The 17,160-nt window shown below is 39.7% G+C and overlaps 1 protein-coding gene and 1 non-coding gene across 2 annotated transcripts in view; one reads left to right on the plus strand and one right to left on the minus strand.

The window, feature by feature from the left end:
- The window catches only part of LOC124777023, a 37,688-nt gene that overhangs the window by 19,974 nt on the left and 554 nt on the right, over positions 1 to 17,160 (plus strand). The window contains exons 3-7 of the mRNA XM_047252276.1: positions 4,010 to 4,333; positions 13,539 to 13,775; positions 15,517 to 15,612; positions 15,708 to 15,827; positions 15,995 to 16,078. Of these exons, the coding sequence (XP_047108232.1) occupies positions 4,010 to 4,333; positions 13,539 to 13,775; positions 15,517 to 15,612; positions 15,708 to 15,827; positions 15,995 to 16,078 (861 nt within the window). The remainder of the gene's footprint in view (positions 1 to 4,009; positions 4,334 to 13,538; positions 13,776 to 15,516; positions 15,613 to 15,707; positions 15,828 to 15,994; positions 16,079 to 17,160) is intronic.
- Positions 11,827 to 11,898, minus strand: Trnae-uuc. The gene has a single exon. It is a non-coding gene; the product is annotated as a tRNA-Glu (tRNA).

Here is a 17,160-nt window from a genome sequence, read left to right on the forward strand (position 1 = left end):
GTCACATCTACCAATTCCCGTCCCATTCCGATAATTACTTCGTGGTATGTCTTTTTTTTTGTCTTGGAGTCTTTTACACTGGGTAAGACGTTATCCATCTCTTATAAATCATGAAGGAGGAACTGTTATCGCCCTAACCAAACTGGAAACCAGAACAGCTGCCTTCCGGGGTACAATCGTATAATTAAACGGAACGTCGGAAAACCCAGATATGACAGAGCTAGCAAAATCTGTTCAGGTCTTAAGATGGAAACACGGTAACGGAAGACTGATCCGGAAATTCAGTATTCGGCTTCAGGAAGTTGTATCGCATGTAAACGTAACAAGTGACACATCTGTAAGTGCTGTCGCGCGGCTAGTTCAGACGGTTTTGCCGAACAATGAGAAATAACGCACACGCAACAAAAAGAGCGCCAAAAAATAAGAATGAAGTTGTTCCTTTTAATTTTACTTTTATGTTACCGCCAAGTCTTTCCTGGCAGGCTTGTTGTACAAACTGTTCTCGGTGCAGACGTCGCGTTAATTCCCAACGAAGATACGAGATTTCAACATCATCCGCCATTGTTCTCCCCTCAACTGACTGTCAGACAAGAATTTACGCGACAAGCGCACCGAGAGTCATTTATATTACTTTTACACTACAGCTCAGAAGATTTAGATCACCTATCACAACTATGTATTTGTCTTTAAAACTGAGATTTGATGTTCTATGATATCTCAATTCTGATAATAAAACAAGTATAAACATGCAAAGACTGAGCGCCTCCGTTGTGTATTTGACTGCTTGCTCGCATAGAAGGGCTCTGATGAGTATCCACAACACCGACGTGTCTTCAGCTAAGACAATTCCATTCGAACGGGCCTCATTCCATCAGCTCCTTGTGTCGCAATCACTTCGCATTACGCTACAGTACATTGTGTGCATCTAGCAGTGTGTTTGTATACCTGATCAGATTCATACTATATTACCTCCTGATGGGACGGAAGCAGGAAACCGGAATTGAAAAACGCGTTATAACTGTAGCTTTGCATCGGAAAGGTTACTCTAGTAAGACAATAGGAAGAAAAGTTGACGTAGCGCTATCTACAGTGCTGTATACATTGCAGCGGTACAAGTAAACTGGAGCCAATGCAAGTGTTTCGCCATCTGGAAGACCGACCCCGAGTCACAACATACAGGGAAGATAAGTTCATTTGTGTGCAGAGTAAACGTTAGAGGACTCGTACTGCACCTGAAATTCGGGAGAAAGTAAGTAGTAAGGGAGCAGCTCCAATCTGTCTCAACAGTGTAACGCTATCTTAATGAACAAGGTTTAAAGGGGTGTACAGTGGCCACAAAACGTTTATTACGCAAACCAAAATACGGTTTTGCAATGGGCGCAGCAACGTAACAACTGGAGCATGTGACAATGGTCCAAGGTGTTATTCACTGAGCAAATCTAAGTCTGAAAAATTTGGAAGCCAACGGTGAAGCATGGTGGAGGGTCGATCATGGTGTTGGGAGGTTTTTTGGGTGATGAAGTTTGTGATACAGTAAGAATTAATGGAACATTATAGAAGGAAGGATGTCACAGGATGCTGACCAACAATGTAGTTCCATCTGGCAAAAAACTTCTTGGTCGTGGGTTTGTACTGTAGCAGGACAATGATCCCAAATACGCTTCTAAATTGTGCACAGTGTGTGTCAACAGAAAAGAGAAATATGGGGTGCCGAAGAATATGATTTAACAAAGTCAGTCAACTGACTTAAATCCCATCGAGCTCTTATAGAATGAACTCGACAGGGAAGTCAGAAAATTAAGGTTATCTAATGTTGAAGATCTACGGAATAATTTACAGGTATGTTGGACGGCAATGCCTGCAAAGGCAGTACAAAACCTTAGCTCCAGAATGACAATAGTTTGTGCAGCTGTTTGAAGAGGCTAATCTCTAAACCACATTGTATTGTACTTGAATGATAGAGATAATATTTATTTTGTTGGTCTATTCTGTTTGTACGATGAGTTATTACATTGAAATGAAGTATAAGGAGTGTCTCTCCCGAGAGTCGTCAGGCCCATTTTCTCTAGTGTTTCAGCAGGTATTTGCAATTTCAGTTTTGCATTGTGTAGTTAGAGTCAGCCCAAACAAATAATGCTCATAACGTCTTTCATGCGAAGCCCAGTATCGACGAAAGTGACAGTTTGTTTCCCGTTACAAAGAAAGTTAATTTTAAAACGGAATTTTACGTGACCATTCGTTTGAGCGCTCCCAAATTAGACTAGTGCCATGTATGTTTTATCAATATGTATTAACAGAGACAGTAAAACAGGGTCCCGCAGCGACTCAGCAGCGCTGGATGCTTGGCGGTTAAAGTCAGCCCACTGCTGTCGCTGCTGGAGTACTGGTTATTCATCGACTTTTACGTCCCTGTTGATACAGTTAGACGAAACATATATCGCCTTAGTCTAATGGGACGGCTCGTTCGAATGGACGCGTAAAAATTTTGCTTTAAAAATCATATCTTTCACGGTAAACAAACCGACGCTTTCCGTTAACAATGGGCGTCGCATAAAAGACGTGACGGGCATCATTTGTTTGGGTTGACTCAAGCTACGCAATGCAAAAACGTAATTGCAGAAAATGCGCCTGGCGACTCTCTGCCGGCCGAAGTGGCCGTGCGGTTAAAGGCGCTGCAGTCTGGAACCGCAAGACCGCTACGGTCGCAGGTTCGAATCCTGCCTCGGGCATGGCTGTTTGTGATGTCCTTAGGTTAGTTAGGTTTAACTAGTTCTAAGTTCTAGGGGACTAATGACCTCAGCAGTTGAGTCCCATAGTGCTCAGAGCCATTTGAACCATTTTTGGCGACTCTTTAGAGAGACACCCTGTATTGTTTTTATCACGGGTGATCGAAAAATTTTGACCAGAAGTAGTGTCATCAAATATTTGTCTTTATTTCCCCCACGATATCTTCGTTAGCCGCGGTCTAGGGCGTCTTGTCACGGTCAGCGCGGCTCCCCCGGTCGGAGGTTCGAGTCCTCCCTCGGGCGTGTGTGTGTGTGTGTGTGTGTGTGTGTGTGTGTGTGTGTGTGTGTGTGTGTGTCGTCGTCTATACCGTAAGTTAGTTTAAGTTAGATTAAGTAGTGTGTACGGGACCGATGATCTCAGTAGTTTGGTCCCATAAGACCTAACCACACACATACATACACATACACATACATACATACATCTTCTTAACCCTAGAGCAAACTCTAATTTTCGTAACAGGAACGGGCGCTTGAAGTACTTTGTACACAAGTGAAGAATAGCTGTTTTTATGTTACCAAGGTAAACATGTACGAGTAAAATCACAGTTTAATCTCAGTTTAACTAAACAACAATAAAATGAACTTATTTGAGCTAAATCACTGTTGAATCAAACAACAATAAAATAAACATATTTGAGCTAAATCACTGTTGAATCAAACAACAACAAAATAAACTTTCATTATGTCACACTGTTGCCGCGTACAAGTGTTACCCCACAGTAATGACCCACTCGAAGCATTAAACGGCGCAGTTGCATCAAGTCCCAGCCAAACGCTTTTTCAGTTTCAAATTATCTCGTAGGCAACTACCTCATTATGGGGTTGTGTTGCAAGCTCAGAATCTGGGGCATTTTCTTGCACGTTTCGCGAATTTTTTCTCACAAAATTCGTTATTTATTTTATATTACTACTGCTCACTTGGATGTATGACAAAGCCACCTACCATTGAGTTTGATGAAACAATAATGAAGGAATATGTATGGGCTCACAATTGTAAAATAACAATGGAACAGTAAACAACTTTATTTACGGATAGCACGCTTTATACAGAAACACGCTGCTCGAGATTACACATTTTCATTCTTTGAACCCGGCTACTCTATTTTTCACTTGCGCTTTCTTCCCTACAAGTTCCTCAATTCGACGCAGAGCTCCACACGCGCTTTCAAGGTTGCCACCTCCCTATACAGTTTCTAGTGTAGTCACTACTATTGTGCTTGCAGGTGTACGAGAGCTGCTTCGGGGCCGACGTAGTGCGCGAGGTGCGCCAGGAGATGCGCGCAGCTTGCGCCAAGTGTGCGTCCATGGCGCACGGCTCGCCAGCGCCTGCCGCGGCGCAGCAGGAGGCGCGTCCGCCTCCACCGCCACCGCCGTCGTCCGCCCCCACGCAGCGGCCCCCGCAACGCCCAGCGCGCCTTCCCGTTGCAGTCCCCGCCCCCGCCGTCCGGCCCCAGCTGCAAGCTGAGGCGCTGGAGGCGGCCGCTGCTGCCATGGACGCCGCCAAGTTCCAGCATGCCATACTAGCTCTTAGCAAGCGCCTGGGCCCGGTGAGTTTCCCAAGTCGTGAGTGGAGGTTCACTCGTATTGTCTAGTCGCTACAGACCACTATATAAACTACAACAGCGGTAGCATCTTTGTGTTCCACAATACACAGCAAAGTTAGAGGAAGTTTATCACAAAAGTTAAAAAAAAAACTACACAACATATTTCTGGAGCAATGTGCACTAATGTATTATAGAACACAAATAAGGATCTACGTAACTTAAATTAAATTAACTAGATACCACAAATTACGTAAATGACAATGCCTTCAATGTTAGAACTATGGAACTGAACTTGCTTTCTGACTACAGGAATCAGTACAGTGAGCTTATATCGTACCACTAAAGGGTCCTGCACACGTTCAATATTTATTGACAAGCACTAGTTTGTCAAACCTTCAAGATACAGGGTGATTCAAAAAGAAAGAACAGATTCCAGCTCTTTATTACACAGAAATTATAAAAGAAACACAGTGTGTATGATAGAAGAAGCTTCGAATTTTTATGTTCGCACAGACACTATAGCATACACTCAACATGAGCATCATGCATTGCTCGAGAAACATCGAGACAATAATCCATTTCATTCCGCACATGAGTTAATGGGTCTCTATTTATTTAATCGACAGCTTCAACAATTCGATTATTCAGTTCTTGAAGAGTAGCTGCCATAGGTGGGACAAAGACTCTTTTTGAACCCCAACATGGGAGAAAAATATCGCATGATGTGAGGTCTGGTGACCTGAGAAGCCAAAAGCAATGAACAAGATCTTGTGCACCTCTTACAAACCAATGTTGCAGTGTGGTGCTGCTAAGGTAATGCCGCACTAAGAGAAAGCAGACAGGACGCCATCGTGCATAAAAAAGAAATCATGGGAACATGTCCTTATATGACATTCCTGTCACAGTTTCCTCCACAAAAATGAAAGGTCCATAAATTTTGTGAACAGAAACGGCGCAAAACACGTCATTTTTAATGCATCTCTTTTATGTGTGGCGATGACGCCATGATTTTGTGACCCCCAAATTCTTACATTATTGCGGTTCACTTTACCCAATGAACGAAACGTCGATTCATCCGAAAAGATGAGTCGTTGAAGCTGTCTATCCAAGAAACAGGGACCTGCTGATTCCCGGGTGGAATGAAATGGGCTATTGTCTCGATGTTTCTCGAGCAAATCATGGTGCTCATGTTGAGCGTGCGCTATAGTGTCTGTGTGAACATTATACTTTGAACCTTCCTCCATCATATGCATACGTCTCTATCTTTTATAATTTCCCTGTAATAAACAACTGAAATCTGTTTTTCTTTTTGAGTCACCCTGTATTTTGAAGGTTTGACAAACTAGTATTGTCGGTAAATACTGAAAGTGTTCAGGCCCCTTTACTCAGTACTGAATTCCAGCAGTAAGAAAGCAAGTACAGTTCCATAGTTCGAACATTGCAGGCATTGTCACTTACATAATCTGTGAACACAGTTAACTTAAGTTACTTACATCCTTATTTATGTTCAGTAAAACGTTAGTGCACACCGCTTCGGAAATATTTTGTGTAAGTCATACTATACACTCGACATTTTCATCAGACGTGCATGGCCGCCCAGTGCTCTTCTCTTCGCTTATGCTACCAACGTCCAAGCGTTTTATATGCGAATCATAAACTTGCTTGCGCTGACTTCTTAGTGAATCGACGACGGAAAAAGAATAGCAGTTTAACAATGGTTTGACTTCGCGCCATGTTGCTACAAACAAACAACAGTGCAGCTGTGTCTAAACCTTGAACCTTCTGTCAAATGACATGCGCAATGCGTTACTATCTTTTATAGTTCGTCTGTAATAAACAACTGAAACCTGTTCTTTCTTTTTGAATCACCCGATATTGAAGCGACCTCACACCATCAAAGATACTGGCCAAAATTTCAGTTGACAACGTAGTTTAACAAAGTTTAAGATATCTAACATCCAAAACAAAGCGAGTGCTCCAATTATATTAACTATAGCTTGCTAGCAACAGAAAACAACGAACAAGAAGAAATGGGTCCGAGAGTGGTTGGAAATAAGAAGCGACTGCTCAGATGTTATTTTCCTGACTGAAATGAGAACCACGGACCCGAAAGATTTCATCAAATATTATCGGATGAGTCCTGCACCATACAACAGGTTATCTATATCGATACGAGATAAAAATTGAGAGGCAGAATACGTTAGTAAGAGAGGCAATCACAGTCGACGAGAGGTTAGGTGAAACTTCGATGTTTCTGGCGACAGGTAGAATGCTCGCAGTTTAGTTCTGTAATACCAGCGAAAACAATTATTAAAATTCTATGGAAACCCGTGAAGCACTCTACATCTACAAGAATACTCTGCAAATCATATTTAAGTGCCTGGCAGAGGATTCATCGAACCACCTTAACCATAATTCTCCATTATTCCAATACCTCGAACAGCGCGCAGAAGAAACGAACAGCTGTATCTTTCCGTGCGAGCTCTGATTTCCCTTATTTTGTTATGATGATCGTTTCCCCCTATGTAGGTTGGCGTCAGCAATGTATTTTCGCATTCGAAAGTTGGTGACTGAAATTCCGTGAGAAGATCCCGCCGTTGTTTTAATGATGTCCACCCCAAATCCTGTATCATGTCAATGACACTCTCCTTATTTTGCGATAATACAAATATTGCTGCTATTCTTTGAACTTTCTCCATGTACTCCGTTAATCCTATCTGGTACGGATCCCAGACCGCGAATCAATACTCAAAAACAGGACGACGAGCGAAGTGTAGGCAGTCTCTTTAGTAGAACTATTACATTTTCTAATGTTCTGCCAGTAAAACGAAGTCTATGGTTAACATTTTCTATATTTTTCTCCAGTTTAAGTTGTTCGTAACTGTAATTCCTCGGTATTTAGTTGAATTTTCGGTCTTTAGATTTGACTGATTTACCATGCAACCGAAGATTAATGGATTCCTTTTAGTATTCATGCGGATTACCTTACACTTTTCATTGTTTAGGGTCAATGGAAAGCAATTGTATCTTCCTGGCAAGGATATGTTCAGACAATTACCGTACAACATTATCTTTCCGTTTCATTTCCCCATTTGCAACTCGTATCTTCTTTAGAATGATTCCCCATTAAATTCCCCCACATGGGCCGCAGGCTGCCAGCGGTACAATCATTACTCTCTTCAGCCACATACTTCAAAAGTATAATCGAAGACGAAATAAATGTGATTAAATAGTTCAATGTTCCCATTCCTCTCTGCCCCAATTACAAGCTTTCCTTACTGTCTCACATGCCCGCAACGCCACCAGGCGGCCTCCAATCTCGCGGTGGGCAGTGGTCATAAGGTTACGGCTAACCACTGTGTATTCTTGCGTGTCAAGCCAAAATTCACAAAATTCACAAAATCATACAGACGAAAATACTTCAAATAAAGGTAAAACACATCCTTTTGTTAAGAAAATGTAAAATCAAAAAACTTTCATCCATATAAATTGCCAGTTTTATTTTATTTGTGCAACAAGTTTCAGCATTACATTACGCCATCTTCAGGCCTCTGCCGACGTGTGGGAAGAATCCCACCTCTTGTCCACTAGAAACAGGGGCCAGCATTTAGTCATTGTTATCTATAAATTTCTTCTTAACACAGCGATCCCTTCGATCATCTTGCAGACTGTTGAAGATGGCGTGATGTAACACTGAAACTAGTCGCACACATAAACTGGAAATTTAGACTGCTGAAGGTGTTTTGATTTGACATTTTATTTTGAACAGCCTTTTATAAAATGGACATACAGATATTTCTGTTAACAAAGTTGTTGTTACTCCCTGTACCACAGTCGTATTATCTGATTTTCAGCTATTCTAGGAATCATACCCTTTTTCCAGAGAACGATGTCCTCTTTCTGGATAACATTTATTTTGGCTTACAGCCACACCAACACAAAACAACGAGTGCAACAAAATTGTTGCTTGCAATATCTGGTAAGGACAGACTGGGTACCTGTTAATTTGGTAAAGTGTTCACAATTACTATTAGGCGCGTCATCAGAAGAATCTGTCATAACATTTTCCGTTAAGAAAGTGGCGGCCAACTAATCTATGGTATGGCACCTTTTCATAGTAATATTTATAGCAATACAGACCACTTAAATTTCAACTTCGTATTTGCCATTACAGCAGCACTTAAAATTTCCCCTCCAGTAACAGTTTTGCGTGTTTTTTGTTACTTAGCTCTGAAAACATAAATTTGCTAGACTAACCTTTTTTGTTCCATGAGTTAATGTATGACAACACAACTTCCTGTGAAAAATGGTCAAGTGTTAAATCTGCAATCGAGCCAGTAGTTTCATTGCATTTGTCTTTTTCTGCTCCCTTTCGCTCACCCGAAAACCTACTCAGACTAGTTCTGGCAACTTCCTGGCCTTGTTTTCGTCTATATTTTCCTCGTTTTCATCTTGTGGTAGGCACTAAGTTCAAACCTCTTCGTGGCAACTATTTCTAACATTATTGTACTTCCTCAACCAGTGTGGTAGCACGTTTTGTTTCATAACAGCAGCAACAGAACTCATGTCATGAAGCATGAGTAGCATTTTTAATGAGTAACGGAAAAGATAAAATTTATTCCCATGCCAGGAATCGAACCCTGGCCTGCTGAGTGAAGAGCTATCGTATAGACCACATTTGGTATCACAATTAATAAAATGTTCCGCGCTATTATGCCGTGGTCGAATGGTTTTCACTTTAAAACCCGATTTTTCGTCCCCTTCTGCGGAGGGCATTTTCAAGAGGGATCGTAGCTTTGATGAATGTCCGATTCACACTCCGGCTCACTAATGACTATAGCAACATTCCGCTTCCGCGCAGTGGCGTGACATCGCGCGTTTTGAATACGCGAGCACACTTGGTCATTGTCAATTAGCGTCGTTCGCTGTTGCTATCATCCCATGGTGGACGACTTCTTCTTCAGCACCAAAATACAAATGTCACTCAATTTCACGCCCTCCTCCTTCCTATTGAGATACCTGAGGTGTTTACAAACTCTATGGTCTTTCTGCCTTGCGTTGTGTCGGCTTGTGGCTGCCAATACTTGAGTCCAATCAAAATGAATGTGGTGGTCTCCTGGCTGTAAGGCATGTTCCACCTGATCCGTCAATCTCCCCTCTTCTGCAATTGCCGTTGCGCTCTTGTAGTCGTTTTTTGACAGTTCTTTTTGTCGTACCCACGTACATCTTCCCCAATTACACGGAACCCTATAAATACGAGCTTTTCCCAGCAGTTGGCGAGCATCGTTAGCCAGTTTTAGGTGACCTTGTATCTTCCATGTAGGTATGTAGATTACTGGGATGTTCCACTTTTTTAGGATTTTTCCTATGCAGTCAGTCACGTCCTTAACGAATGGTAGGAAAACTTTCGTTTTCACAGGCACTTGAGCATCGCTATAATTTCTACCCTGAGGTATCAACGCTCCTTTCACCTCAGTGAACGAATAGTCATTCTTCAACAATGCCTTGGTGAGATGTTTTAATTCTGCGTCAAGCAGCTCTGGTTCGCAAATTTTCCTTGCTCTATCCGCCAACGTTTTTGTGATGCCTCGCTTTTATTGTGGGTGGTGGTTCGAATCCCGCTGCAGGTAACGATCTGTGTGCGGAGGTTTTCTGTAAACCATGCGACCCAAGCCACAACCTTCTATTTTGAATTTAATCTTCCGCCTGCCTCCTTCTCCTCCTTCGTAAATTGAATCTTCGGACCGACGCCGTTTCGGATGTTTGTGAAAACAATCCATTTCCTCCCTGCCATGCGGCCACAGAACAAATGTATCATCATCGTGGTGGAACCAGATGTTCGGTTTCTTGTTCGCGGTTTCCAATGCCTGCTCCTCGAATTTTTCCATAAAGAAGTTCGCTACACCTGGGGTTAACGGGCTCCCCATTGCGACACCATCCGTCTGTTCATAGAACTGTTCGTTCCATTTGAAAGTTATTGCTGTTATCCTATACCCATTCTTTCAAAAACAATTGGAAGTATGTTTCTGTAGTTCCTTTTGTGACCTGAGCACTTCATAATTTTATATAATTTACACTTCATACATATGTGGAATTCAATTTTACTGTCATCTCCCAGATCACTAATGACGTAGTTCAAGTATTACCCCATGAACCACATTGTTTTTTAAAATGGGGAAGGTGTGGAGCCTGCGACCTGCAGAGCATTATAGGTACCTATAGGCCTGTTGAAGATCTTATTAGAAAAGCTAGCTCTTCTCTGAGCCATTTCCAGTTTTGTATATTGCTGGCACATTTAAACCTAACCTTTCATTTATGTTGACTATATTATTTACAGTTTTATACCATGCTGTACATGTTTCACACGAAAGACTGCCCATGTCGATATTTTTCCATACAGCATCCCATTCGATATTTTTGCATTTCCTTTCTATTTTGTTTCTCCCTTCATGTTTCTTTCTGTGCAATACGTCTCTGGACGTTATACGTTGCGAAGTAGCGATCTCTTTGTTGAGAGAACTTATTTCCACAAAATACGCCCTTTCATGCAGTAGCCAACGGTTTATTTTTTTGCACATCTACCGACCTTTGGATACTTTTGAGCTTGGGAATTTCAAATAATTTCATTGTAATGTTGTCTGCATTTTCTTTTAAAATAACTGTGGTCCTTCTGTGCAGAGGCCTTGTTTTTTATGTCAACTAATCCTAAATCTCCGTTTTTGGGATCCAGAGTGGCTGTTCATGTGTCTACACTGAATACCTCTCCTTTCCACAGGTACTTGGTGTTGGTTGACATAAACTTGCTGGTTATCAGTTTGGGTAACGGAAGCAGTTGCGCGGATTAATTTTATCCTCTGCACTTGGTTTGTATTATGGTGTACATACACTCTTGTGACTCCCTGAATTTGTCCTGAGGTATTTCTCCAATTGATACATATCATCTTCAGTGGCCAAGAGGTCAGCGTTATTTGGTGAGCCCCGTAAATTTAAAAGTTTGCTTTTATTTTTATTGGTATTTGCTCCAGACACAATTTCTAAAGTGATAATATCATCATAATTTCTCAGTACAACCCCCACATCATCGGCATACGCTCTTACCCTTTTTGTTCTATGAGTTAATGTATTACTCAACACAACTTTCTGTGAGACATTGTCAAGCGTTAAATCTGCGATTGAGGCAGTAGTTTCATGGTTTTTGTCTTTCTCTGCTCACCCTTTCTCTCACCCGAAAACCTACTCACCCTAGTTCTGGCGACTTCCTGACCTTGTTTTTGTCTATTTGTTCCTCCTCGTTTTTATCTCTTTGTTCCTCATTTTTGTCTTGTGGTACGCACTAAGTCCATAGCTCTTCAAGGCAACCATGTCAAATATAATTCTACTTCTTTAACCAATGTTTGGTAGCATGTTTTGTTCCATAACACTTTCAGATGCAACTGAACTCACACCACGAGGAATATGCATCACTTTTAATGAGTAATGGCGAAGATAAAAATTTCTTCCCATGCCGGGAATCGAACCCGGGCCTGCTGGGTGAAAGCCAGCTATCCTAGCCACTAGACCACATGGGAGCCACGATCAATACCAATGAGTACAAAACATATCAATCAATAAGTACTTGCGTAGTATGTACTGAATGCCTAAAGAATGAATGCTTAAATGCCTTGCGTGCTGTAATTTTACCTAAATTCTATTTCATAGTAACTACAAGATGAATTTCGTTCAAATATGTTACGACAATATCACGAATATAAATTGTCCATGACTTATCTCTTGGCATGTTTACTTTTAAGTTAGGGTATTTGTTTCACATATTCTGTAATTTCTTTTTTGTTTTTCTTCGTATTGGTGCTTCGGAAGCGGCGGAAAAAGATCTTTTACTAATGAGACAAACAACGACTAAGCTCTATTACTGAAATGGAACGCAGACATAAACGCAATAAAAAAAATTTTCCTCATTTTTCTTCTGTTTTATGAATATACAATAAAACAAAAACACTTATATTCATGACCTTCTGGTCAATACGAACTGAATCTCTCACTTAAAAAGTCAGACGGAAGCAACAGGCAACATTCAACACCAAGAAATCATGGAATCGGATTATCTGCCAATTACAAAAAATTTAGAAAAACAGCTAGTAACATTGTTACTGTTATAGCTGCTGGCATCAGAGTTGAAAGAATAGTCAACAATACTTTGAAATGGTGAGGGGAGGGGGGGGGGGGGGGGGGGGAAGTTGAGCAATTTTTATCGATATTTTCAAATCTAAAGCTACACGTTTGGCAATTTTTTGTTTTCTGCTGCTGTCAACTACCTCCTACTTTCGATTCAGTTCGTTAGAATCCATATATCAGACCATACACAATAATATATGATTTGTCACAGATAATAGCACGTGACAAAATTTTGCACTTATATGATACTAAGTCTAATAAAATACCGAATGTATAGCTCAAATTCTCACATATAATAAGACTAAACACAATCTATTGCCAGACTGCATCAGCACAATGGGTTACATTACACAAATCTCCATCATTTACCAATGACAAAACATAGAGCAAAAAATTAATGTGACAGGAACACATCTAAATTTACATTTTTACTCTGTGTGTCACTAAAAAGGATTTGATGCAGAGCACTGTATGCTTGCTCTCTTTAACTCCTGTCATTCACAGATTCTACATGGGAGTGCAGCATCTTCACCCCACCGAAACATAAACATCCAAAGTCTCTAAAATATAAAATGAAAAGAAATGCTCAAAACTCCCAGAGAAGCAAATGTTCTCAAAATTTTAACAGCATCTGTTCCTGTGTTGTATAAAAGCTCTCTTGTAAAGTATCTCACTGAATGTAGCTTGATAATTCCTCATACTAATGGAAACCATGAAATATTATGAACAAAGCTTCCTCCTCTCTACTTAAAACGTCACATTAAATTTTTACAGTGCAAATATGCATTCAAAGGTTTGGATAAAGGTATCTATTGTTGACTTCAAAATATTAATATTTGCAAATTACAAACTTTCCACCAAAAGAAAATTGCACACCAGAAGATTATGTAACAGACATTAAAAGATGGCTATTTAAAATAGAAACCTTTCATTATTTAGAATAAATCAGTTAATACTAAAATTTTAATAATTTACAGTTATGAAGTGGCAATCAAATTGAAGCAAATTAGGTAACTGAAGTTAATCTCTTTTCTAGCAAACCTCTCCACAGATTCCACAAGCGTTTGGGTACCCAAGTTACTATCCCAACAGCCCGTCAGTTGGAGCAGCAACTGCTTGGTCACCACAGGCTGCATTCAGCTCACCACCTGGCTATCTGGCATACTATCAGCCTCCCACACCACAATTTGCTGCCTACCAAGGAGGTTACTACACCACAGGGCCAAGTGCAGACATGTACCCACAAGGTCGTGCCATCAACCAGCGCAAATCAGTAAGTGTAACGCTCGATTTTAAGTGGAAAACACACACACACACACACACACACACACACACACACACACACAGAGGGAGAGAGTGAGTGAGTGTGTGTGTGTGTGTGTGTGTGTGTGTGTGTGAGAGAGAGAGAGAGAGAGAGAGAGAGAGAGAGAGAGAGAGAGAGAGAGAGAGAGAGGGGGGGGGGGGGGGGGGGGGGGAGTGTTTAAATTTCATGCAAAGCATTTACACAACTTGTGATTCTAATTTCTCACAAAGCACCTACCTGAACTTTACCATCAGGTGTCACTTTACAATGGATTGTGAAGGTATGGAGGTATGAACTGTTATTACGAACAGTGAGAAATAGATCTCACAGACTGCTACAAAGTTTCTGAGAATACCATATTGTGTTGCAGTGAAACAGTCATTCACATTTCACCAATAACGAATGAAAAATGTTCAGTAAATCTATAACTTACATCCATTTCTGAACATATTGCACATAAATCCTTATTTTAAACAGTCATGAATGAACCAATTCCAAGTCACATTTTTATTTGTCCAGTGTCTCTAATTTATCAGTGTTTCACCTAGAGAAAGGGATACATCCAATGACTACTAAATCAAAACAATTCATGGTATATTACTCAAATGGTCCACGAGTCTTAAACTACTTTCTGCAGACGTCTGTTTGTAGTTCTTCATACTTGAATAAATGAAACAAGATGAACTAGACTGTTGCAGCTACATGCATCAAATCCAAGTCAACTGCACTGTTCTAAGTATATAAAACCAATAGCAAACAAAAAATAAGTAAACAACAAATTCGTAAGCTAGAAAAACAACAAAAACAGGGTGAGAATTGAAACATTTATGGCTCCATACAACTGCACAACTCACTGTCAATACGTCACTAATGAATGCTACAGAGAAAAGCAGGGAAACCAATACAAAGGAGTAAATATGAGATTTAAATTTCTGAGAATTGAATGAACTGTTAGTGAAGAAATAACATCAGAAAACCAATTATGTGTAATACATGCACAAGATTGAGTAAAACAGAGAGGGGAACGGAAAACACAATTACAAGACATCAAGTGAGGGAATGTATGATAAAAGCACAATGTAATGATGAGAAGCTGTTTCAGTGAAGGATTAAAGATCAAAATCAGATGAAGAAAATGAGAGAGACGTGAAAGATATGCCGAGGTTGAAGGTAACAAACTATAGCCAAATAGCGCATATTGTAGAGTTAAGTGAAATGCTATAACTGAGATGTTATATTCAAATGGTCTCAGTAATGAAGCTGGAGCCCAATGTTTGCTTGTGTGTTTCAAAGAATGCTGTGCAGTCGGGTACAGGATGAGGCTGGCATGCACATTTAAGTGTGAGTTTCACAGGTGTCAAGGATGGAAAACAAATGAATTAAATTTAAAAAAAAAAAAACAGTCAAAATTTTTTTTCTATTTCCATGACATATTTTTCTGGCTTTCCCAGAACTTAAGGTTTCCTAACTTTTCTAATAACTCATCTACATCTATTTACAATCAGCTTACCAAGTACAAGTCTGGGAATGGGCTTTTCAAAACTGGTATCTTTCTCATGGATAAAATGAGAGTAGTTTTGACTACATTATTTACTATCCTGAAAAATACCTGTACAATTTTCTTTCCTCACAGAAACCATATAACATGACTGTCTGCATATGTGTACCCAATCACGGATTTTAAAATCAATGAATACTTGTTTTCTTTCAGCGAGATCTTGATCTTAGAGGACAGCTAGAAACCTTGACATCCAGGATTAGTGGAAAAGTCAAGAACGTAACATGTGTAATGCAGGAACTGGGATATGTAAGTAATTTATTTAATATTAATAAAATTAATGAAATGGCATTGGTGGAAGAAGTTTTCAACAAAAACTAATGAAAATATTCATTCTGGATTAGCTTGACGAAAACCTTGAACCCAACTATGCAAAAATAACTGAAAGGATAAATCAACTGCCAATCAATGATGAACTAAAGAAAGACATGGTAGATGGAGTAGAATACTGCAAGCAGTTCTCTGTAAGTACTGACTGTTCACTATTCAGGTGTAAAAATGCTGTATACGATTAGTGAAAGTTTGCTAAATTGACTCAATTACTTCAGACCCATATCTGAGTTTAGAACTGAATTAAATACACTGTGGTTCATCATTTAGGCTACTTTTGAACTGCTGTGTTTTGTTTCAGCAATGTGTACCAGAAACAAAGAGAGATAAATTACCTTTATCGAGAGAACTGGCAAAACCAATGTTTTTCTTCAGATGTTACAAGGTGCGTACCTACTGCCTGTATATTTTAAAAACTATTACATATAGTTACTGTATCTTAATGAATCATCCACTCCTTTCTTTTTCTGGGCACATATCCAACAGCACATGTTATACTACCAGTTCATCATCTTCCATGTTACCCACATATATTATATATTTTTTCTTGCAGAACTGTTGTCTGTAGAAACTAGAATTGACTTGTAACCAGATACACACAACACTGTAGATTCCCTTGCATACAGAGTAACACAGCTGTGTATATCTCGGTGTCAGCAATTTGGTGTCTTTCTGCATACCTGTCAATCCAATAATTTGTTAACTATGAATGATACATATGAAATAGCTGACACATTGCAATAAATTAACTGACAGAAAGTTTTGAATCATATTCATTATTTCATCTACTGTCAATAAAACTGTGTGTTGGTGAACTGTTACACACATGAAGGGTGTGAATATAGGCTACGTCTTTTTGTATAGTGGTAAAGCATCTGAAATATGAAGCCATCTTATACTTCACATAATGAACAATTTACCAAAGAATCATATTAATGTGAATAACAAAAAATTCTTATGACTGTCAAAGCTTCTCCTTAGGTATCTTTTGTGCTCATCAATGAAGCATCCATGAAAATTTCAATATATTGGTACAATGCTTTTCCTCGACACTTAGTCCTTTTGTTTTATAAATAATTCCCTAACATATTTATATTAGGATTCCTAATTTGGTATATTTCTATCCATGTCTCCCTCCCTCTCTGTTACCTTCCATACTCTTGATCTTTTTTTGTTCTATTTAACGTTTATTGCCACTTGTATGTCAGCAGCTTGGCTTTGCTTCTTCTTACCCAGCTCTGATGTTTCTTTATAATTATTACCCTACTCACACTGTCTTTTGTTTTGCAGTAATGTTTACTATGAAGTAGGGGGAGTTGCTTTATTTAGAAATATCATTTTCTGCGTTAATAACAAGGATTTGTAACCATTCTACTATTTTTTCACTCTCATTGAATGTTACCATGTAATTTGCTGCACATTCACAAACTGGAGTCTTTTTATCAAATGGCTCTCCATGTAGTTACA

This window comes from Schistocerca piceifrons, chromosome 2 (genome assembly GCF_021461385.2).
Source record: "Schistocerca piceifrons isolate TAMUIC-IGC-003096 chromosome 2, iqSchPice1.1, whole genome shotgun sequence".
NCBI lineage: Eukaryota > Metazoa > Arthropoda > Insecta > Orthoptera > Acrididae > Schistocerca > Schistocerca piceifrons.